The sequence below is a fragment of the Desmodus rotundus genome, chromosome 4 (genome assembly GCF_022682495.2).
Source record: "Desmodus rotundus isolate HL8 chromosome 4, HLdesRot8A.1, whole genome shotgun sequence".
NCBI classification, from domain to species: Eukaryota; Metazoa; Chordata; class Mammalia; order Chiroptera; family Phyllostomidae; genus Desmodus; species Desmodus rotundus.
In genome coordinates this window covers 127,388,685-127,413,334 of record NC_071390.1, presented here as the reverse complement: position 1 = coordinate 127,413,334, position 24,650 = coordinate 127,388,685, and the positions used below count along the sequence as shown (strand labels likewise).

The 24,650-nt window shown below is 37.3% G+C and overlaps 1 protein-coding gene across 1 annotated transcript in view; it reads left to right on the top strand.

Moving 5' to 3' along the window:
• Nucleotides 1-23,532, top strand: part of GC (GC vitamin D binding protein) — a 36,076-nt gene extending 12,544 nt beyond the window's left edge. Inside the window, exons 2-13 of the mRNA XM_024578038.4 lie at nucleotides 509-578; nucleotides 1,148-1,280; nucleotides 3,705-3,916; nucleotides 5,309-5,441; nucleotides 5,749-5,843; nucleotides 9,658-9,787; nucleotides 10,919-11,121; nucleotides 12,467-12,596; nucleotides 13,032-13,129; nucleotides 15,051-15,183; nucleotides 20,857-20,911; nucleotides 23,365-23,532. Coding sequence (XP_024433806.2) covers nucleotides 509-578; nucleotides 1,148-1,280; nucleotides 3,705-3,916; nucleotides 5,309-5,441; nucleotides 5,749-5,843; nucleotides 9,658-9,787; nucleotides 10,919-11,121; nucleotides 12,467-12,596; nucleotides 13,032-13,129; nucleotides 15,051-15,183; nucleotides 20,857-20,892 — 1,373 coding nt within the window. The 3' untranslated portion in view covers nucleotides 20,893-20,911; nucleotides 23,365-23,532. The remainder of the gene's footprint in view (nucleotides 1-508; nucleotides 579-1,147; nucleotides 1,281-3,704; nucleotides 3,917-5,308; nucleotides 5,442-5,748; nucleotides 5,844-9,657; nucleotides 9,788-10,918; nucleotides 11,122-12,466; nucleotides 12,597-13,031; nucleotides 13,130-15,050; nucleotides 15,184-20,856; nucleotides 20,912-23,364) is intronic.
• Nucleotides 23,533-24,650: the final 1,118 nt, after the last annotated feature.

Below are 24,650 nucleotides of genomic sequence, written 5' to 3'. Positions count from 1 at the left end.
TACAGAGTCTGGAGGTGGGCAACAGAGTCCCTCACACTCTTAAGGCCCTGCATTAGTGGGGCTAGTTCTTCACTTTGGAATGTAGACTCACTCTCCATTTATTTTTTATTCTTGTTTCTTTGAAGACCTCATGTGAAACCAAGATAAAGAAGGGAGGGACAAAATGTCCCATTTTAGCATTATTATAAAGATAGGACCTTTATATCTTTCTTCAAAAGAATGATTGCCGTATCAATAGGTTCTGACTCAATGGTTGTTGGTGCAGATGGTTAATTGCTTTCAGTATTAGTTCACTATTCCCCCCATTTCCATTAAAATTCATAGCATGCCAAAAAATTCTAATCTTTTTTATAACACAGCTAGAAAGGCACCAAAAGCTGGATTGCTTATAGAAAAAGCTAGTTTCACCACATACAGGTCATGTAAATGACCCCTTTGTACATATGCATTTAATGCAACATTCGTGAAAAGGGAATAAATACAAAACTTTCTATTTTTTGGTTTCTAGGTCGGGATTATGAAAAGGATAAAGTCTGCAAGGAACTCGCCAGTCTCGGAAAAGATGACTTCACATCTTTGTAAGTATAAGGTAGTCACTCACCCTCTTGGTTACTTAATCTTGAATGAAATTGCATGTAAGGTAACTTCAATTCACCATAAAGGGCTGAACTGGGTTGTGCTAAGATTAACAAGATAGAGCCCATTGTCAATGTAGGCAGAGAAGCCAGACAAATGGAGGACAGCCGAAGGTTCCAGCTGAACTACCTTGCTATGGTCTAAGAATTTGTCACTGGTATGTTTATCAATGAGTTAAAAGAGGATAAGTAAGCATGGTTTTTAAGGCAAATTAAAATGCAAATACTACATGCCAGGACTGGCAAACAAAGGCAACAAGGTACAGAACAGGTTCACCTGGGGAGGCTCGAGGGAAGAAACCTGTGGCTGGTTTAGTGGAGCCTCCAATCCAACTTCTATTGCTCTACAAGAGCAATTTACCCAGAAGAAAAATTAAAAGGCAACCTCATATTCTTTTTATTAGTCAAAATATGTACCCTATTCTTTTAAAAACCTGAACAGATTTTATATTTTAATATGTGCAAATGTGGAAAAATTGTAATTAATACATTGACTTTATTTTCCCCCTCAGAGCAATGGTCCAGTACAGCAGAAAATTTCCCAGTGGCACCTTTGAACAGATCAGTCTTCTCGTGAAGGAAGTTGTGTCCCTGACAGAAGACTGCTGTGCCGAAGGGGCCGCCCCTGACTGCTACGACAACAGGGTGGGTCCACATGGCCGGGCCAGCTGCATGGGGGCCTGCTGAAGGAAGCCAAGATAGGCCTTTATGCCACATCTTAGGGAAATCCTGGACAGCAATTCTACATACTCTATTTTGGGGGAAATATAAAGAGTATTACCCTAAAAGCCAGAATTTTTCTAGCATAATGAATCAACTTTGCCCATTAGTCCTAGGGGTTAAAATGAGAAAACTGGGCCATGTACTGACTCAGAGAATAATTCTAACATTCTGTTTATCTTAAAGTCTACAGATACCTTTGTCATGCCAAGCCTGGTACTAACCGATCCAGAGCAATTCCGTGTTAGTCTCAAATTAATTTCATGTTCGGAAGTTGCCCTACATAGATAAACTACCAGGGTTTGGGTTTTTTCCCCTGAAGTATATGTGCAGAAATTAAAATGCTGAAATGGCAGGGTACAAAATACTGACCGTAGCTGAAAAAAGGCGAAACCAAACCTGATTCTCACAGTTTACTAATGTAGCCCTCAGGCTCGCTGCAGATGGCGCAGAGATGCATCTGGATAAAGCCCCTACAGATAAAGGTCCTCCTGTTCAATCCTGTAGCCGTTGGCCTGCAGAAAGAATGCTCCAAACACCTCATTAGTCTGTAATTTATACAATGATTACTTTTACCATTAATTGCTTTATCTGGCCCTTATCTGCTTTTTAAGAACTTTATAATCTTTTTCTGTGATCACTAAGTCCATTAAAAATATATATATATAAATCACCCTGACCTTCTGAATCACCTTAAAATAAACAAGCATCAAACTACCATCCATGAGGAGAATAACAGAACACATTTTTATTTTATACATTCGATAACCCATGTCTTTAAGATTTTATTTATTTTTAGAGAGATGGGAGGGAGGGAGAAAGAGGGAGAGAAACATCAATGTGCCAGAGGAACATCGATCAGTTGCCCCCACACACTCCCAACCGCGTTAACACACCTGCCAGCCAGGAATGTGCCCTGTGCCCTGACGGGGAATCGAATTGGTGACCTTTTGGTTTGCTGGACAATGCCCAGCAAAATGCCCACTGAGCCACGCTGGTCATGGCTGCGGACCCATGTCTTGATTAGAGAGAAGCCGCAGTTTTGCAGAGACAGATGAGAACAGCACTGGCATTGACATTTTGTGCTCACTACTTTCCTCTTTCTTCTGCTTTTCCAAAGCTTTTTTGAAATATGTTCATGCTTTTCTTTGTAAATTTCTTACTTGAAAGGAGATAATAAAAAAACGAGATAATAAAAAAACCAAGTAAAGTTCATAGGGAAAGAAACACAATGAAAAAGGAGATTCACTGGAAAGAGACAGAAGTATCAAAAAAGAGTTCCTAAGAATTCTAAGTTCTGACAGTGTGATGGTAGCTGTGGGAGAGGATGAGAGATGTAAACACATAAAATGGGAAGTTCAAAGTGCTTTTTCCCATGTAAATCCCAAAATAATTTTTTCCATGATGATTATTTCTATTCTACATTTTTTAATTTTTTTTAATTGTTCCAGTACAGTTGTCTCTATTTTCCCCCCACCACTCCCACCCACCCCAGCCATCCCCACTACATTTTCATTCCAAATTCTTTCCAAAATGAACATTTTGTTGCTACAACTGCTTTGGTGGTCCTCTTAACCATGGGTTTAGTCTGCCCCCCTATGCCAGTGCATCAGTGTTGAGGTAGTAGATAACATTGTACCAGCGGTGGTCAGCCCATGCTACACATGAAAATAAACTTCAGGGAAAAATCAGATCCCAAGGCCTCATCTTTGACCTACTGTTTCAGAATTTCTGTGTTGTGCAGCCCAGCCATGTTTTGTTTTTATATAGTCTACGAGAGATTTTAATGCAAATGTGGGCTCAAGAACCAGTGGTTAAGAGAATGCAAACTAATATAGAAGACTAAAGCAGTTAACAGTTAAGAGCCTGCTCAGGTAACAAAGGGAAGGGAGGAGGGCAGGGGAAGGTCTGCATTCTCTTTGGGGTATTTGCAGCAGAAAGCAGGTGGGAGATCATATCAAGCTTTGTGAAATGACCTGCCTTATGCTCAGAAGATGTTTATATCCCTGTACAGAAACACTGGACTAGAGGATAAAGCTTTTAATAGCTGCAATCAAACACAGTCCATTTATTAACGAAGGTTCCATTGTTGTCTTACTCTGAGGAAATTCATTTAGTAATATCAGTAAGACCCTGTACTCGCCCATTACTATGATTACACAACTTGCCACAGTGACAAATCATCTCATGGAGACTAGGCATGGACAGTTTGTTATTAATGAGAATTTTAAAATTTAAGACTGAAGACGTTATGCTGAATGGAGAACTACAAGCCTGGAAACTTGTATGTATGTTTGTATATGTGCATATACATAAATGAGGTTACTTGTTTTTCTTCTCTCTTTCTAGACGTCAGCACTGTCTGCTAGGTCCTGTGAGCACGACTCCCCATTCCCAGTGCACTCAGGGACCGCGGAGTGCTGTACCAAGGAGGGCCTCGAGAAGAAGCTCTGCATGGCCGCCCTGAAGCACCAGCCACAAGAATTTCCTACCTACGTGGAGCCAAGTAATGATGAAATCTGCGAGGCGTTCAGGAAAGATCCCAAGGAATTTGCTGACCAGTAAGTTGCTTTCATCAGAAGTACAACTTTAAAGCATAAAATACCAGGAATGTATCTGATCTAACCACCTACTCTAGACAAAAACCTCTTCTACAGCAGCCTAGACAACTTCCAATAAGGAGAACTTGACTTCCATCCAAGAGAGCCCATCTCTGTCCCGGTAGACATTGTAAATTCCTTTCTCAGACAGAGACAAAAGTCATCTTTCCCAAACTCCCACCCAATCCATCCTATCTGGTGTTTGAAGCAGAATTACTTGGATCCTGTGTCCTCGTGACAGATTTTCAAATATTTGACAGCAGCTATTGAGATTTTCCTTAAGCTAGTGATCTTTGCATAATCCACCTGATAGAATTTTTTTGCTAGGCACATTTTTAATACTTAATTTCCACTAAAGCACACGAAACAGCTTTTCTCTTCACACTCCAAAAAGAGTTGTGAATATGACACATGGTACACTATATATGTGAACATACTACATTCATAAGAAGCCAGACTATATACAGATTCTCTAAATTAGTCTTGGAAGATCACAAAAATAACCAAACATGTAGAAAATCAATTTTAACAAAAAACATATACAAAAAATCAAAATAGACATATACAAAAAATCAAAACCAATGGCACTCAATGGGCTTTAAAAGAATAAAATCAAGGTCACAATTTTATAAAAATTGGATGGCTTGCCCATCCCTATAAATTTTCACAGAGGATTCTACCCAAGATTTTAGAGTTTCTTTTCGGTCCATGGAGGCTTATGCCCCTAAAAATTAAAAAAAGATTTCAATAAATAACTAAACCTACACATAGCAATTGTCCAGAATAGTAAACAGATAATAAGAAGTAAACCCATAATTACATTCATTCATCTTAATTAATCAACATCAATAAGCACCTACTATGAGCCATAGTAGACACTAAGTGAATAAAGGGACAAATGGCCTCTCCTCTCAAGCAATCAACATGGAAATTTAGAAAAGAAACTATATTTGTTTAATAAAAATATTGATTGAAAGATGCCCTCGCTGGTTTGGCTTGGTGGATTGAGTGCTGGCCTGTGAACTAAAGGGTCGCTGCCAGTTAGATTCCCAGTTGGGGCACACGCCTGGGTTGCGGGCCAGGTCCCCAGTAGGGGGTGTGTGAGAAGCAACCACACACTGATGTTTCTCTCCCTCTCTTTCTCCCTCCCTTCCCCTCTCTAAAAATAAATAAAATCCTAAAAAAGAAAAAGAAAGTGACTGATCTTACAATGCTTTCTGTAAATCTTTAGTGCTTTTTAAATATTAAAACTGTAAACTAATTTCACATGTATCCTGTCTCCATCAAAATATTTATGAAAAAGTAGATTTTGTTTTCCACAAATGTTTTGACCAATACTCTTTCCCCCCCCAGATTTATGTATGAATATTCCACTAATTATGGACAAGCTCCTCTGCCACTTTTAGTCAGTTATACCAAGAGCTACCTCTCCATGGTAGGGTCCTGCTGTACCTCACCAAATCCCACCATGTGCTTTCTGAAAGAGGTAGGTGTCATTTATTAAATAGTTACTTCTTTTTCCTCTGTTAAAGCTATTCCTTTTTTAAAATGGTAGCAGCTCAGATTCTGAAATCAGTAAAAGTTTCTAACATGCCTTTTTTGCATTTTGTTAATTGGAAAAAGAAACATACCACCACCTCTGGGAAAGAAAGAATAATGTTTCTTTGGTCACAATTGAGTTTTGTAGTCATCAAAACAGACAGTCACGATACCAGTTGTCTCTTTATTCATTCCTGCACACCACCCTCCATGGATCTTAACTGTCTAATGAGATTCTCTCATTTGTTTTCTAGAGACTCCAGCTTAAACATTTATCAGTGCTCACCATTATGTCAAACAGAATCTGTTCACAATATGCTGCCTACGGGAAGGAGAAATCAAGGCTCAGGTAAGGATTAAGGGCCCTCAGTGCGTGTGGCTGTCTGATTCGGCACTACCTAGCCACACTATCAGGGCTCTCTAAGAAAGTGCTTGTGTTAGAAGATACAGACTATAGAGTTGTGCCCAATAACCCTCAAGAGTACAGCCCAGTTTTTCTCTACACAGCACATAAATAATAGGAAATAAGGCTCTGTTGCAAAACATGAGATTTGCTCTTAACCTTTTCCATATACTCCTATGGGAAAACAGAGACCGCCAGAAATTATTTCCTCAAAACTTCTAATAGTATATATTACAAATACAAAAGCAAAGACAAGTTATTTTTTTAATCACCTGTTATTTGCTTTGCCCACTTTTGTCTTCGAATGAGACTTCTTTGATTCTTGTTCTGTGAAACTTTGTGCTAAATAATGTATATCTCTTAAGCTTTGTGAATTTATACAGATTACTTGCTACTTTATTTGTAACTTTTACTTTTATTTTTGTATGGCTACTATTAAACTCCATATTTTTACATTTTGTACATCTATGCTTCTCTCATCTCCTCAAACACCAAGATTTGACAGCTTTAGCTTATCTTTTCATCATTAACACTCTCTTTAATTCCTTCTACTCTGATCCACAAGTTTTCATTTAATGAAAATAAAAATGTATTTTGTGTTGGCACCAGATCCTAAGCTTCCCTAAAGGGAGTAGAAACTACTTTCATTAGTCCTTTAAAAATAATTTTCCCTTAGAACTACTCAAGTACTAAGTGGCATTTTCTCACTTTAGTTTTCCTTTTGCATTAAGACAGTTTAGTTGGCAAGTAGAGCTTAGCAATTTATAATATAAAACCACCTATAAGATATATCTATCATAATCATTAATTTATACTTTCATTAGTGTCTATAAAATTACCCAAAAGAAATGTCATTGAATGAACAAAGATTTAGCTACAAATATTGCTATCCTTTTTTTTTTTAATGTGAAAAAATAAAGATTTTCTAAACATCCCTAGAATAGAGTGCATACTTAAATCAGTTATGGTGTATCCATCTATGAAAAGGCCAGTTTGTCAAATTATATTGTAAAAGAATACTAATGAAAACTATAAAATATTACTTAAAGAGATTGAAGATATAAAATAAATAGGAAGACATTCTATGCTCATGGATTAGAAGAACATTGTTAAAAAATGTTCATACTATCCAAAGCAACCTACAGAGTCAATGCAATTCCTATTAATATATTAACAACATTTTTATTTGCAGAAATAGAAAGAAAAGGTCATCTTAGATTCGAATAAAATTCAAGGGACTCCATATAGCCAAAACAATCTTGAAAGAGTAGAGCAAAGTTGGAGGCCTCATACTTTCTGATTTTAAAACATACTACAAAGCAACAATAATCAAGATACAGTAGTAGTAGTAGTAGTAGTAGTAGTAGTAGTAGTAGTAGTAGTAGTATACAAAGATATATAGACCAATGGAACAGAACCAAGAGCTCAGAAATAAACCCTTATGTAGTTGGATAAGTGATTTTTGACAAGGGAACCAAGACTACACATGGGGGGTGGGGGAGGGAAGGACAGTCTTCAACAAATAGTTCTGGGAAAATTGAATAGTCACTCACAAAAGAATGAAGTTGAACCCTTACCTTACACCATAGATTAAAACTAACTTGAAATGGATTAAAGATCTAAACAAAACCTAAAACTATAAAATTCCTTTAAAAAAAACAACACAGGGGAAAACTTCAGGATATTGGATCTGGCAATGATTTCTTGGAATTAACCCCAAGCACAGGCAACAAAAGCAAAAATAGACAAATAAGATTACATTGAACTTAAGCTTGTGAGCTTTAAAGGAAACAGAGTGAAAAGGCAACCTATGGAATGGGAGAAAATATTTGCAAATCATGTATCTACCATAATAAGGGTTTAATAGCCAGCATGTACAAGGAACTCTTTCAAATCAACAACAAAATACCAAATAAACTGATTACAAAAAACAAAAATGAACTAGGCAAACAACTAGAACAGGAACAGATTCATAGAAATAGAGATCACATGGAGGGTTATCAGTGGGGAGGCAGAGGGGAGAGATTGGGGGGAAAGGTACAGGAAATCAGGAGCATAAATGGTAGCTACAAAATAGACAGGGGGAGGTTAAGAATAGTATGGGAAATGGAAAAGCCAAAGAACTTACATGTACAACCCATGGACATGAACTAAGAGGGGTGGGGAATGCTGGTGGGAGGTGGGGTACAGGGCAGAGGGGAATAAAGGGGAGGAAAAATAGGACAACTGTAATAGTATAATCAATAAAATATATTTTTTAAAAAGAATTGAATAGACAATTCTCCAAAGGAGACAGAAAAGTGGCCAACTTGCATGTGAAATGGTGCTCAACAGCACTAATCATAGCAGCAACACGAATCAAAACCACAATGCCACTTCACACCCATTAGGGTTGCCACCACCAAAAAAAAAAAAAAAAAAAAAAAAGCAGAAAATAACAAATGTCCGGGAGAATGTGAAGAAATTGTAGTCCTTGTGCCCTGTTGGTAAAATGCAAAATGGCGTGGTCAGTATGGAAAACAATGCAGTTTCCTCAAAAAAATTAACAGAACTCCTCTATGATTCAGCAATCCCATTTCTGCATACAGGGTGAGGCAAAAGGAGGTTTACAGTTGTTCATATGGAAAAACAATACAACAATAATACAAGAATGATCTGTTTCATGTACACATGACTGTAAAAACCTACTTCCCCTCCCTCTATATTTCTAGGAATGCAAAGCAGGATCTCAAGATATTTGCATATCCATGTTCCTTGTAGCATTATTCACAATTGCCAAGAGGCAAAAGCAACCCAATGTACATTGGCAGGTGAATGAATAAGGAATGTAGCATATACCTTAAAAAATCCTATTGCACTTTACAACACTGATAAAACTTAGGACATCATATGAAGCAAAATAAGCAGTCACAAAAGAGCAAATACTGTATGATTCCAGTCATACGGAGCATATAAAGTAGTGAAAATCATGAAAACAGGAAGTAAAAATGTGGTCAGCAAGGGAGGGGGGCTGCAGTCAGGGTTTAACAGGCAGAGAGTTCTTGTTTCACAAGACAAAAAACTTCTAGAGATCTGTTACAATTTGAATTTACTTAATATTACTGAACTGCACACATAAAAATGGTCAAGATGGTAAATGTCATGTTATGTGTTTTTTACCACAATAAAGAATATTTAATGATATAGAGCATAGTATTTCTGATACATTAAGTGAAAAGACATATTTATCAATAGTATGACATAATTCCTTGTAAAATACTTAATACCCTGGAAACCTTATAAAATACTTAAAGGTTCCACCAAAACATCAACATCTAATTAACTCCATGGTTTAGGGCTATAGGTCTTCATTCCTTACTTTATTTATACTGTAGTTTGTAAGCAAATTTATAAAAATATTTAAGAAAACTGTGAGGGCCCCCCAAACCACCACATCGGCCTTATGAATAGAGAGATGTTAGTGCTTTCTTTACTGCCATTTTAGAGTTAACATTTTAAAGCCATCCTTCAACTATGTAGATCTGGCCAAAAGACAAGCTGCATAAAAGTTCTGAAAACTTGAGAAGCTTCATTGGGGATGGCTGAATGTTGAGCAGTAGCTTCAGCACGGAGGACCCATTGCACAGCAGATGTGCTCCGTGCAGCTGCTGAAGACAAAGAGTCGAAACTATGCTATTATTTCTCCAGTGTTTGTTTTCATAATGAAACCGGGAAAACTGAGATTTGGAGTACGCTAACAAGTTCTTTTTAAACTGTTTAGCCATATCATAAAATTAGCCCAAAAAGCACCTACCGCTGATCTGGAGGATGTTTTGTCGCTAGCTGAAGATGTTTCCACAATCCTCTCCAAGTGCTGTGAGTCTACCTCTGAGGACTGCATGGCCAAAGAGGTAAGAGAATCCCCATCGTCATCACCTGCCACGCACTAAGCGGCAAGAATACACTCTTCTGAGCTACCTTTTATGTGAACCATCAGAATGATCCTCACATGTATCCTATGAAACTTAAATGTACTAACTCCATTTTGCAGAGGAGGGAATAGAATATTAGCAAGGATCAATAATTAAAGTCATACAACTAGTCAGCATCAAAGTCCGCACACAAAAGGTTTTTGATTTCCAAGAACTTAGTGTAACTGCAGAGCCCAGCACAGTATCCACTAGCCATAGATGGTTATTTAAGTTAATTATAATTAAACTTAAATGAAAGTTAAACTTCAGTTCTTCAGTCACACTAGCCCTAGTTCAAATGCTCACTAGTATTAGGCAGTGCAGATACAGATAACTTTCATCATCACGTATTAGAGTTCTGTTAGACAATATTGCAATAATTATACTATTAGAAGTTATGATTTTTCTTATATTGATACCTGTCACATAATTTGATCAGGTTTTTTTCACCATTTTTTATTTACTCAATACTTTCAAGTAGATGTGAACTTGAATGATTACTTTTGATACATGTCATTCTCCAAGTCTGTGGACCTCTATAGTAGCAGTGACATTGTGCTGCCTGATCTTTTTCCATTTAAGAATACATGTCTGTGTTAATAGGTGTTTTTCTATAATCTCACTTATAATGGCTAGTAGGTCTTGGTGTCTGTCTCTCTCCCCACTCCCCACCTCCAGATATAGATAGATAGATAGATAGATAGATAGATAGATAGATAGATAGATAAATGTACTATGTCAATCTTCTAGATACACCTTATTTTATTTAACCAGTCCTCTATTATTAGGTTCCGGTGTCTTTTTGCATTTTAAATAATGCTGTCTTTTATAGGCTTATAGCTAACTTATGAGGATACATTCTTGGAAGTCGAATTGTACATGTTAAGGCTTTCAGTACACATTGACAGATGGCCCTCCACAAATATTCTACTGATTCACTTTCTAAGAGCATTCTCACTGACTTTTACATATATACCGTGCCAGGGCTGGCAAGCCTATGTAAACCTTCCTTATTTTTAGTTGGACCTCTCAGAAAACTAACAATGCATAAAATCACAATTACTTTTATAGCTGCCTGAACACACAGTAAAAATCTGTGACAACTTATCCACGAAGAATACTAAGTTTGAGGACTGTTGTCAAGAAAAAACACCTATGGACATTTTCATGTGTGCTTACTTCACACCAGCTGCCCAACCACCAGAGCTGCCAGAAGTTGAGCTGCCCACCAGTCAAGATGTGTGTGGCAAAAGCAACACCAAAGCCATGGATAAGTAAGTAGAGCTGATCCATAATGTTCTTGACAGTGATGATATTTCAGGAGCATTAAATGACAAACTAGGTGGGGGAGAAATGGTAAACCTGTACCTGGCTTCACTAAGAAGAGTTATGGTAAATGCACGCTGAGTTGCATCCATTATGAATTGCATATTTATGGCATAAGGTTATTTCACAAGTAGGTTGAATTAACAGGTCAGAAAATCATTTATCAAATATCAGAGAGCAGAATTTGGGCTGCACTGAAACTCTATTTGTCTAAACACTCTTTTTATAAATGTATAGATAGCAATGGGCTAAGGAAAGAATTTACAAAAATCTATTTTCACAGAAAAGCCAATTAAAGTACCTACTTGATGGTTTATCTAGAATTAATTGTGCTATAGTTATACAAAGGACAGTTCCACAGGTAGGTTATATAGTATATATGTGGATATAGTATGTGACTGTGATGTGATTTGAAGTAAATATGTATGTATTATATAGTATGTGACTATATATGAGGAAGGACCCCCCAAAAATGCCTTGTAGTACAGGCCTCCCTTGCTAGGTGAGTGTTCTAGGAACTCACATGTATCAATACCAGCTGGTGGTGTTTTGAGAGGCTGCATTTGGCTTTAGTGAATTTTTTTTTGAAGACTCTTGCAATGCATTTGCCCATTTCATGATGGGTGATTTATGAGCATTCCTGCCCACATTGTGCTGAGTGTTCACCAGTTTTTGAATAAAAATGGCATGACCCCCTTGCCCCACCCTCCCTATCCACCCAATCTCACTCTGAGTGATTTTTTTTCCCCCAGATGAAAAAATGTCCTCAAAGGGAAACATTTTGCTGATGTGGAAGAGATGAAATAAAAAATGGCAGAGTGTTAAAGGCATAAAAAAGATTGATGAGTTCAAAAAACTGCTTTGAGTAGTGGAAAAAAGTCTCAGTTGGTATATTACATCAAATGGAGATTACTTTGAAGGTGACTGAAGTTTTAAAATGTGAGGATAAACCCACAGTTTTTAATAAATATTCTAAATTTTGGGGTCCCCCTCATATAGCACATTCAGAGCTTTAGTTCAGTATTAACTACTAAACTAAGATATTAACTATTGAACTATTATTTTGTTCAGTAATAACTATTAATAACTTACATTTCAATGAGAAAATTGTTTTTAATTCTAAACCTGATTTAATTCTAAAACCTGGATTCAGTTTTAGCTAAATTACTTTTAGTTAAAGATGCAGAAACCAGGCGCCCTGCCTTTGTTATGGATGCAAAATTTCAAAACGTGACGCAGACACACACAGACACTCGCGGATGTTAAAGTGGATCTTTTTCTCGCTCGTGCCAGGTACACATTCGAGCTAGCTAGGAGGACTCATGTTCCAGAAGTATTTCTCAGTAAAGTTCTGGAGCCAACCCTGAAAAGCCTTCCAGAATGCTGTGACTCTGAAGATTCTACTGCCTGTTTTAATGCTAAGGTACAATTTGCTTGATTTCTTCATCAGCCTTGGTCTAGATGTAGGGTTGACAAACTGGAGCTTGTGCACCACATCTGGAGTGGTGCTTGTTTCATATGTGTTACATTTTTAAATGGCTTTTAACAAAAATATTAGCATTTCATGACATTAAAATTATATGAAATTCAAATTTCAGTGTTCATACATAAACCATGCTCACTGTGTACGCATTATTTATGGCTGCTTTTGTGCCAAAATGGCAGAGTTCGCTAGTTACAACAGAAACTATGTATGGCCTACAAAGACTAAAATATTTACTATCTGGCCTCATACAGAAAATATTTGCCAGTGTCTGGTATAGATTAAACACTCATACTAACATGTTATACAGACTTGACTGAATGCCTCCCAGAACAATGTTAAGGTATTTTTTATGTAATTATTATTTTCTTACAGATCCCTCAACTGAAGAAGGAACTATCTTCTCTCATTGACAAGGGGCAAGAACTATGTGCAGATTATTCAGAAAACACATTTACTGAATACAAGAAAAAGTAAGGGACTTTTTCTAGGTGTGTCCTCCAAATTGATCAATATTAGCCTAGAATTGTGATCTGAAAGCAGAGTTGAAGACTTAAGATGTGCTAAGTGAGCAACAACAATAGGAGGTTCAATTAAGAGAGGCTTTTAAAAAGTAGTTAAAATCTATTATCTGTGTAAGAAACAGTTTTCCGGTGGAAAAAAGTCACATATATCAGGTGAGAGGTCAATTCAAACACAGCCAAAAATATATAAACTACAAGATCTGTAGGGACTTGATTAAAAAAACATTAGTCTGTAGTTTATCAACATTTTTGCCCAAAAGCAATCTGTAGATGTTGCTATATACTATAATTAAGAAACTATAAAACTGCTGGAAAATGTTATCTAACTTAAGACCATATTGTCTGACAAGAGGACCCAAATTTTCAGTTAAATGTAGTATCATCCATCACCAGTATGTATTCTCCATGAATAGTAAGTACATATGTGAATTGATCATCCATAATGTTGTACAATAGTCATTTTTCTCAATGATGAGAAGCCATTTCTTTACCAATAGGTGTTAACATTAAAATAAGGAGCCATAATAGTGAAAGTAGTTTTACTGGGTTCCTGGAAAATGTCTCTGTTGAGAAGACCATGACATTCTCAACTTCATTAAGTAGATTTCTTAGCTTTATTTCAAATCCTCTTGAACAACACAGGCCTCCAGCACAAATAAAACTCCTCAAAAAGACCTTTCTGAAAGGTGGACACCTCCTTCAACGACCACCATGAAATCAACCTTAGCAAAACTGTGAAAGCGGATGAAGAAGGAAAAAGAAAAAGGAAAAAATAAGAAAAGAAAAAGTAAAGCAAAAGCCTTAGATTCAAAATGGTTTAACAATTATCAGAATATTATGTGACTAACAGAGAGTATGAAGGCAGTACACCATAAAGTTAAACAGCTAATGCAAGATTAAGTTCCCTCCCAGCAGTTTGTAACTCCAGCACTGCAGGGAGCAACTGCATCTACTCCAGATGCACTGCAGTAGAATTGACATTTAAGGTTATGAAATTAGGGAAGATTGAGGCAATCCCCTCTAGGTATTTGAAATCCCACCTCCCTCCTTTCTTCTCCCATTCTCTGAGTTCCTTCTGGTCTCACTTGCTTCTCCTTCCATCTGGAACCAATTCACTTCAATAATGCTTTTAGGAGCAAGCTAGTCCCCCTGACCCTCTTATCCCTTCCTAGCATCTGCTTGCCAAACCCAACTCTACATAAAGTTGTGTCTCTTCCACCTCTCAGTGCCTACTACTGGGCTGGTAAGTATTCTTGGAGAAAGTCATGAAACCAGGCTGAGTTGTTCACCATGAGGGTAGAGAGTTACCAAGATCATACACTGTTCAAACTGGAAATGAATCAAGAGAATTCAAATCCTAGCACCACCTTCACAGTGAGTTGGAGAGTTGGTTAATGGTAGAGCGAAAGGCAAGAGCTGAAGGTCCCTGATCTTGTTTCAGCCTTTTTCCAGCCTCGTTGAGCTGGCAAATTGAGGGAGGAAGTGTACAAGTGGCATGGGTTTCTAGAAGGGAAATATCCTTTAAGGAGCTTGAAATTTAGAACTGGACAGGAGATGAAAAGTTAAGAAAAACAGAAGGGGAAGTTATCCAAGACGATATAATTGAATGAATGAAAGGGGAAAGGCCGGAATTCAAATTTAGCAGCAGTTTGCATGTTTACTTTCATGATCTTAAAAGACATGGAGATTTCAGTCTATTCTCAAATCGAGTCACTAAAAATAGTTCCCCAGATACACATTTCTTAAAAGGGGCAAGTATTTCTATTTTCATTTTTTGTTGTAACAGATCTGAAATGGGTCTCTTTTGCATTAGAAATGTTTATACAGTCGAATACATTGAGAAAAACCTTACCCAAAAATGGTCTTTCAGACTGGCAGAGCGGTTAAGAGCGCAGTTGCCTGATGCCGCAGACACAGAACTCACAGAGCTGGTTGACAAGCGCTCAGACTTTGCCTCCAAGTGCTGCTCCATAAACTCTCCTCCCCTCTACTGTGATTCTGCGGTAAGAAGATTTGATAATCCACTTATCACTGCACAGTATTAGTAAAGACTTGCTCACTGTGATTCACTCATTTCTTTTTGTTATTGAAATACTATTATGCCTTTTCCTGGTGCTGTCATAACTGTGTTGTCTTTTCAATGAAAGTGAGGAAAAAATGACCGTTTTTATGTTCTGCTCATTTAAAAGCAAACTGAGGTAGTTGCAAAGCTTAGGAAGTTTTACAGTTTTAAATAAAAGTGAATACAGGCAACAAAATATAGTGTAGTGTCTTTCCAGTTGTAGGTTGTACCTATTAACAGCTTTTCTCAATGAAACAGAAAAAAACAAATATTAGTGCATCTAACAGAGTGTGGTTAACTATTTCATGAAAATTTTATTTCATATACTCATATATATATGCATATAGTTATTATGTAGATTGAAAAAGATACTTTTTAAAAATGGATTATACCATATCTTCTCTTAATTATAAAAATTATTTAATTTGGTTTTAATGTAACAAGAAAAAGAAATGCAACTACAAAAGGTTACACGTCTCTTTACCATAAGTTATTTTCTAAAAATTAAAAAATATATTAATATTAAAAATTTGGAGTCATTTGTAATTACAAGTTTTTCTTTTAGACACTCTCAATTGGTTTCCAATGCTGAAAGAAATTTGAGCTCATATTTTCCAATTTCCTTCCCCACTCCTTCTAATTTGTTAGTTCTTGGGTTCATCTTTCTTTAAATATGATTCCCCCCAGCCCCTAGATGCTTCCCATTCCTGCCTCCCTCCTCCCCAATCCCTTCTCTGTATCCCCCTTTCTCCCTTAAATGTAGTTGCATAGTTGCCAGATCATTTATTTTTTACCTTGTTAAGTTCTAGCCAGACCTTTTATTTTCTCTGATAGTAGGTAAATTAGTGTGTGCCTTTCACCGCATCTGAGTTTATTAGTTTTCTCCTCTAAAACTAACGTGAGGCTGGTGGTCTATCTTTGTGTGGACCGAAGGTGTGAGGAAGGAGAGCCCAGGCGAGGCTGTGTGGCTCCATTGTTAGTAGACCTGATCTGTGTTTTCCCTAACATCTTGTTGCGTATCATACAAAAGGTATTCCTCCACCAAATCAGTTTCTATCCGTTTCCATGGCAGGTGTTTGTTAGCCTTTTTCATACACAGTCGGCTCATGTGTTCACATCATCCATTTGACCTGTAACTCTTTAGCAGTCAATTCAGTTGTTTAGAAGAGTCAGAGGTAAGGGCAACACTTTATTTCACTATTACTACTAAGTTGGAAATATTAGTGACAATTCCAAGCATTCTGTTGTCTCACCCATTCCATTTCTGCTGTGTAGACGCAGGGTTAAGACCAACTCTATACCATATCGAAATGCTTTCTTCCTTTGTCTACCTCTTTCTGAAGTTCATGATGTTAAGTTGCATCGTTCCCCTACTCTGGTGGTGGCTGAGATTTTTTGACTGGGGTTTATGATTGTTTCTCATGTGTTTGAGAACAAGCATTCATAATACATTTTGACTCATTTTTTTGCACATAAAATAATTTACCTATAATGTAAAAGTAAATACCACTTAGGCTGATATAATTCCAATTAGAAACTTTCACTATAAGTTAAAGAATGTTCCCCCCCAAGAAGTCACATGAGTTTTTATCCATTTATTAAAACATGAAAGCAACACAGCCTCATTTCATTGTTCTATTATTTTATTCAGTTTTAAATATTCATTGTTCTATTAGAGTACATTGAAAGTATCCAAGAGCCTAATTTTTAAAAGTTTACAAAATGTAAACATAGGAAGACTATAAAGATCATCTAGTATAATTTTTCACTCAGTAATTTCATTCAGAGATCATTCGGCCTCCACTTACATACCTATACTCAATTTTCTCCTACAAGTTGCCTATTTCACTGCCAGGAAGTTTCACTTATGAGAATATTTTTTTCTTAAAATTAAACCATGATATCTCCCTCATAATTTCTGCTGATTCTAGTCTGGCTTTCTCTATCATCCAGAAAAAGTCTATTCTCTGTTCCCATTAGCAGCTTTTTTATACTTGAAGTGACTTTTTAAAAATTAGCCTGTGTAAAGTATTTTTTTAAGTCTTGAGGTATGCCTACCAATTCTCTTAATATTTTAGTGCAGTTTTGTTTTTTTACTAGATAGTGCCTAACAAGTCTTAATCAGTTTGACAAATTGACAAATTTTACAACATCTTATTCATTTTTCTTTGTACCCTTAGAGATTGGTATCTCTTCCAATTTCTACATTTTTTTCCTCTAGTTACACACCTAATTGCTAATATTCTTTATAACAATTTGTAGAGTCAGAATTCCAGATGACATGAGTACAGTAGAATAAATGCTCATTCTTTAAATTCTGCTGAGAAATAGATATTTGTCTTTTTATTAAAATTCAAACCAAGTAAGATTCTAAACAAAAATACCGAGAGAACTAAAGTGTTGGAATACGTTCATCATTATTGACATTAAAACATTTAGCATTAAACAATTAAATTGAGCAGTTCCTTTACTACCAGTTTGCTTTTGGTAATAGAACAGGTAAAGTTAGGTTGTCTTATCCCATAAAAATAAAATCAGCAGAATTTTCTCTGAGGGTCTAATTTAGTTATTGAAAAAAGGGGAAACATCTAAATATGTGTTTACATTCTGTCAAATATATCACTTCTGTAACTCTCCCTCAGTCCCTGTTATCTGTCTAAATACACGCTTTTCTGGCCCTGGCCGGGCAGCTATGTTCTAATGCCAGGGTTGTGGGTTGTTCCCCACCCTGCTCAGCGCACACACACAAATCAACCAATGCATGCATACGTGGGCAGGACAACAAACCGATGTCTCTCTCTCTGTCCCACCCCACTTCTTCCATCTCTAACTACCAACAACAAAAAATAGTAAATACGCACTTTCCTGTTTTGACATCACACCAGACAGACAGCTTTATGCACGAAATGCAAGCTTCCTTCCTTCAAGTGGCTTGCTTTTCACTTTTTTGAGTTGCCTTTCAGTATATATTTCATTTTAACACATTGCCATTTAAAAACTACTTTCAACTACAATATAAGGCAAGTTTGTGACTTTGTTCTCTGCTTTATAAGCAGTGAATGTATAGCAGTGGTGCTGCCAAGGAGCCAATCTGTCAGTAATTGCCAACGGAGAGCGAGACGAATGGAGTTGTCAAGACACGTGGGCACATTTGATTATTTAGAGCACTTGGAGATAGACCCTCTCGGTTTCTACTAACCTTTCTTTTCTGATTTTCCTTCCCCATTGATCTCATAGCTAGGCAAGCGAGATCACCTCTGCTTTGCCTTCATGTCCTGGCAACATCTGATAGAACAGCATACTCGCTTTAAAATTCTCAGTGCTTAGTATGAATATTTATCCCACTTCTCCTATCACATTTGGATTAAAATTTATCATTAAACCTGCTTGTCCAACATTTGCTTGACAATTATTTTCCTTTAAAGTAAAGCCCACTCCCTCCAAGTCATTTCTATCCTGGGATCCACCTCCATCTGCCATTGTAAATATCCTTGGCATAGTCCCTCGAAGAGTGGCAGAAGGGGCTTTTGAACCATATGTTTCTTATGCGGTAACCTAGACTTACTCTCACCCTGACCTTGAAATGATCAGAAAATAGAACAATTGCTGTAGTTTTCTTTTGGCTTTACCAAGGCATTCTTTATTATGCCACTGAGGTCCATTGGCTGCAGAAAAACATACTGTTGCAAAATTAGACTTGAAATGTTCTCGCTCCACAGTTAGACAGGGCGTTCCTATGCACTCTTGTTATCTTATCGCGATGCTTCCACTAAGTGTCTCACCAGAGTGCTAGTGGGCATCCACCATGATTTTACAAAATATTCAGAGAGTCACTATTTCATACTGGAGTTGATCATTAATATCTTGAAAACAGAAACAAATGGGAACAGTCAAGTGGACACTGGGCAAAGAGGAGCCTGACTGTCTTCTCCTCTTGTATCCCCTTCCCTCCTCCCCATTTTCCTTTCTCTCCTGTATTTTATAAAGAGCTGGCCTATCCACTAGAATTTCCCTCTCAGTTTAGCAAGAGTTTGTGATACTCGATGTCATAACTAGAATTTATAAAGTCAATACTCTTTGTTAAGCAGAATATTAATGGCCTTGTTAAGCCATTAATATTCTGCTTAACAAAGAGTATTGTTAAGCAGAATAGCCTTATGTATATGTGTTCATAGAATGATCAAAAACAGTTCTAAATAATTGGTGCCATCTTAATTCTCCTTTTACAGATGGTTGAAGGAGACATACAAGTTTGCAGGATGTTAGGAAAGCCTTAAGTTTATTCCACACGAGTCTGTTGCTCTCCATGGCATTGGCATTGTCAGGCTTCGGCCCCAACTTAGCCAATAACAAAAGCAAAGTACTGATATCAAAAGACTATTACCTATTGATCCAAAATTATTGTTAAAATAGCAAAAATGACACCAGGTCAGTAGTGTTACTGAATTCCATTTTCATACTCCACCTTTTATTCTTCTGTGATTCTTTGCTTTCTCATTCTGTGTCATATTATGCTCTCCTACCCACACCTTAAATTTGTTTTCCAGGGATTTTTTTCATGTTCTTCACTTTATATGACATTACATCTTCCCCACGTGTTCTCATCCATGGACATGCCTCTAACCTCCAGATCTCTACCTGCAGTCAGGACCTCCCCGCTCTGTACCAAGCTTCTCATTCAAGTGATTAAGGATTCTATCATCCCAGAAGAAATTCAAAGTTAATGTAGCCCAAATATTTCCCTAAAAACCTCCTCTACTATTGCCTAAATTTATTTCTATGATTAGCATTCATTCATTATCCAAGATAAAAGCAGTGATCCTTAATTTCTTCTCCTTTTCCATATACACCCAAACATATTCCAAATCCTATCAATTCTAACTCTTTCAATACCTCTCAATACCACCCCCAGGTTTTCCTACATTATTGATACTTACACGTAGACCATCTTTTTACCTGGATTACAACCTCCTAATTGGTCTCTCATCTCTAGTCATCACAATACCTCACACCCAATCCCATCTGTAACACAAAAAAATGGCTAATATGTTCTTCTAATAGCTCTGCATTGCTTCTAAATTGAAGTCTATATATATATTTTTTTTTAATCAAGAGAGTTTGGACCATTGTTTTCCACTCCGGCCTGATCTATCACTGCTTCTTATTCTTCCTGCTTTGGTTCTCCTGTCCTTGTTGAAGTTTTCCTAAGTACTTCAAACCTGCTCTTACCTTCTTAAGTCTTTTGCACATGTAGACTCCTCCTGGATTACGCTATATTCATTCTGTACCCTGGTTATCTCTCATCAAGATTCAGGATTCAATGTAGATGCTCCGGAACCCTCCTCTGGCACTCAAGACCCCTAACACAGTGCACGCCCAATAATTAGCACTTTTTTTCTTTTCTATTTTCCATAGTAGACTCTAAACTGTCCAAGGGCAGGGACTTGAAAAACTAAGTAAATATGAAGGCTGGCCAATAAAAGTTCAATATAAAACTGCATTTTAACAAGAATCCTTTTCTCTAATCAAGGTTTAAATTGTTTACCTTCATAATCTAACAGTCTACAAATAAAATATTTCATGAATAATTAGATAACTTTTTTAAAAATTTCAGATTGATGCTGAAATAAAGAATACCCTGCAGTCCTGATGCATATGAACTATCTTAGGTACGTACTGTTTTTAAAGGCAGCAAGAAAACCCAGTTCTGTGTAATGCATTTTAAAAATCACAGAATGGGAAGGACCCTTCCAAATTATTTATTCTAATGGCCATTCAAACTCACTGTATAGATGAGAGTATGAAGCATCTGGAAAAGTGAAGGAGCTTACACAAGTATACACAACCAACTTCTAGCACATTTAGGACTAGAGTCTGGGTCCCCGGTCTGGGACAATATCCATCGTAACCTCATAGCTAAGATAGTGACAGCATGGAGATCATTTCAGGGATTTTGATGCATTAGATAGAACAAAATGGGTTTAAGACAGTTCATCACGTCTTAGAGATAACACAGTAGTATTGTTAGGAGAAAAGAGGCATTCTTAAAGCGATACTATTGAAATATCATCACTTGCTTCTTTCGGATATTACATGTGACGAAATTCCATACCTTAAACCAAAGATGACCTCAACTTTGTATATTTCAAGAAAAAAATCTCCTCCCTAGATTTAATTGCATTCATTTTAATATTACTTCTGAGATTTAAAAATTTATAAAAGTAATGGTTTTGGTAGATCTTAACTGAGTAGAGGATTTTCAATGAAGTGAAATTTTCATTTTGCTGATTTACTGACAACTTCCCCCAAAATGATATAGATGCAGAAGCTATTGACAAGTGAAATTAAATCATTGCATCATATTCAGGTTTTCAATTCTCAACTACACAAATTATCTGAAATAGTAAAAATCAAAACAAAACAAAAAATATAACACTCTGAGAGGAAGTACAATGGGGCTACTCAAGGAAACTTATTTTTGGAATTAGCCCATCTGGATTAGAATCCCCATTCTAACTCTATCTTTGTGAACCTGAATGAATTATCTCAATTCCCTAAAGCTTAAGGGGTTTTTTTGTAAAAAGAAAATTATAACATCTACCTCTCAGTATTGTTGTGATGACTGAGAAGATGTGTAGAAAATGTGTAGAAAATAATAGCAGTAATACTAGCAAAGTTGTTCTCCCTGCTACTGCTGCTTCTATGATTTTTCTCTTCCTGAAACAGGTTGGCTGTCCAATGGCAGAAGTGGCCCAAGCTCTTTAGTGTGAGGCAGTTACTAAAACTATTTGGAGGGATGGGGGGTGTAGGTGCTAAAGCCCAGGTATCTATTTGACAAAGATGTATAATAGATTCTCTTAAAAAATTATGTTACATGAAAAATTTTCTGGACACGAAATCTATCCAGACCACTTGTCTTGCAAAGACAAGAAGCTAAAAAATACAACCCACATATGGAATGAGGCTTAGTCACCGCACTCTGCAACTGCAAGCTTTCCCTCGGCATGCTGCTCTCAGGAGAGAATTTTGGCTTGGGTGACAACTACGGCCTCACACAATTCTACGAGGAAACTTTCTCCTTAGCTCCCAGAGCTATTAAACCAACTCTGGCGGGTTAGGTATTTCTTTTCAATTTGAGCCTACTCCTCTTCAGAGATTTGAACAGCTTCCAAGAGCTGAAGCCTTTGTCCCAGGTGTTCCCATTCTTAGGTACATCTACAATTCACGTCTTCCCATCAACAGTTTGATGCTATTTCATTCTTAACTGAAGTCTTATAAACCTGAGTTGTCATCCTTGCAGTTATTGGTCCCTTTGGCTGATTTTTCGTCAAGCTCCAAAATTGAGTGTGGCCACATTTGCATGCCCATTGGAGAGAGAATTACTGTCTCTTAATGAGTCCCACAAAGCCAGTTATCTCTTTATTTCCTTCAGCTTCGGAAACGATTAGTATTTCCTGGGTTGTCAAGGATAGAGAAGTAGGCTCCCACTGCAGAGTCAGGTTGAAAGAACATGTTTGAAACACCAGAATCACCCTCAGCACCACCAGGTGCTTACGCTGTGAGAGAAACCTCACTCAAGGTCTAAACTCATTCAGAACAATGAAAGCCGGGATTTATTTCACTGTGCAAATAGTTTTGATACAACTCTGCTGTACTGTCTTAGGAAAAGGAGAAATCAAGGGGAAGGCACATTTGCCTCGTTACAAAGTAGGTGATTTGATAACAACCCCCGTTCTGTTTTACTAAAACACCACTACTAAACTAAACCATTGGCTCAATCCCCTGACTGAAGTGGGGGTGGGAGGCTCATTTGCCACTGTTGCTGGTGTTTTTTTCCCTCCCCATGCCCCGGCAGTGAATATTCACTCTCAAAGCAGTAAGTCACACACATTATTGAAGGAAAAAAGTGTATAGTGTACCTTAGCCCAAGAGATGGCTTTATATGCAGGTCTTGGGAATTTCCTACATTTTTCTCTCTGGACTCATCAGGTGGCCACGGTGGATGTACAGGTCACGCTACACAGGTTCATCTTTAAACATAAAAATAACTTGACTGTTAAGCAGTATCATGATTGTTGCCCAATAGCTGTTTTTCTAACATTTATTTCCATGATTCTCATAGACCTAAAGCTGGAACCATCCTGGAAATGACATCTGAGGCCTAACCCAGGCAGAACCACGCTCCTGGGGGGACAACTAGGTACTCCCCGGTTTTTATCAGCTACAAAATCTTTGTACAGTGATAAGTACAATGATTTGCTATCAAAATAAATTGAAATAGAGTGCAAACCACAAATGCCTCTGAGGATGATGTTAGGATGCTGACCTTCAACACTGTGCCTGTGATTTTCAGACACTGCAGTAGGCAGCCTCAGCCTCACAGGGCCCTGCTTATTGCTAGACCCCTGCTGTGCCTCTCTAAAGCATCCACAGCTTTCAGCATCCGCTTTACAACTCCCAGCACACTAAGCTCCATTCCTTGATTGCCTCTCGGGCTTAGGTACTATTACAGAAAAGTTAGCCAGCCTTCCACCGTAAATAGCCTAAGATGGCTTACTTCTAAAAAAAATTCCTGAGAATTTCTTGCTCCCAGCTGCAAACTATATGGCATTAATTAGGTAGTATCTTCCTTGGGGGTGGGGGAGTGGAATTTGGTCTGAACAAGTTTATTTTTGCTAAAGACTCTTAAGAGCAGTTAAAACATCTTAATTTCCACTTGATTCAATTAACCATATATGTGTGTGTAATACACACTATAAATGATATTCTATATGCTTTCTTTGCCCGAAGAAAATGAAGGTGTTCTGACTTAACATATGAATGAAAGATCATTATTTTCATGAAAACATACCTCTCAGAAACAAATACAAGCTAAGGAAAACTTATATTTATAGTCAATTGCCTCAAGGAATTTGAATCATCTAATGGTATTTGTAGAGTTATCTGTAGAGATGAAACATTCTATAGCAAATATAACTGGAATCACATTAACCAAATCACCCTGGTCACTCCTCAAGATTTTAAGTCCCAGTAGGGAGCATTCCATTAACTAAGCCAAGGTCAAGTGCCCAAGACTTTAGCTGCCAGGAACTGAGAAATAAAATGCCTGCCCCCCGCAGCTTCTGCAGAAGGTATAACCCTCCCTCCCACAAAGATTTCAAAATGGGAAATTAACTTCAAATAGGGAAGTGCATTAAATGCCACAAAGTAACAAAAGCAACAAACTATATTTAGGCAGCATTTTAAATTTTTTAAATTATCTTTTACTTCCAAAATTATCTTGCTGAAGCTTCAACACCAACTCGGAGGCGTCAGTATCACTGACAAAATATGAGGAGAATGAGACTCCCTAAGAGCCAGTGAACTAACAGCATTAGTATACAGAAACACAGAGACTCAGCTTTCAAT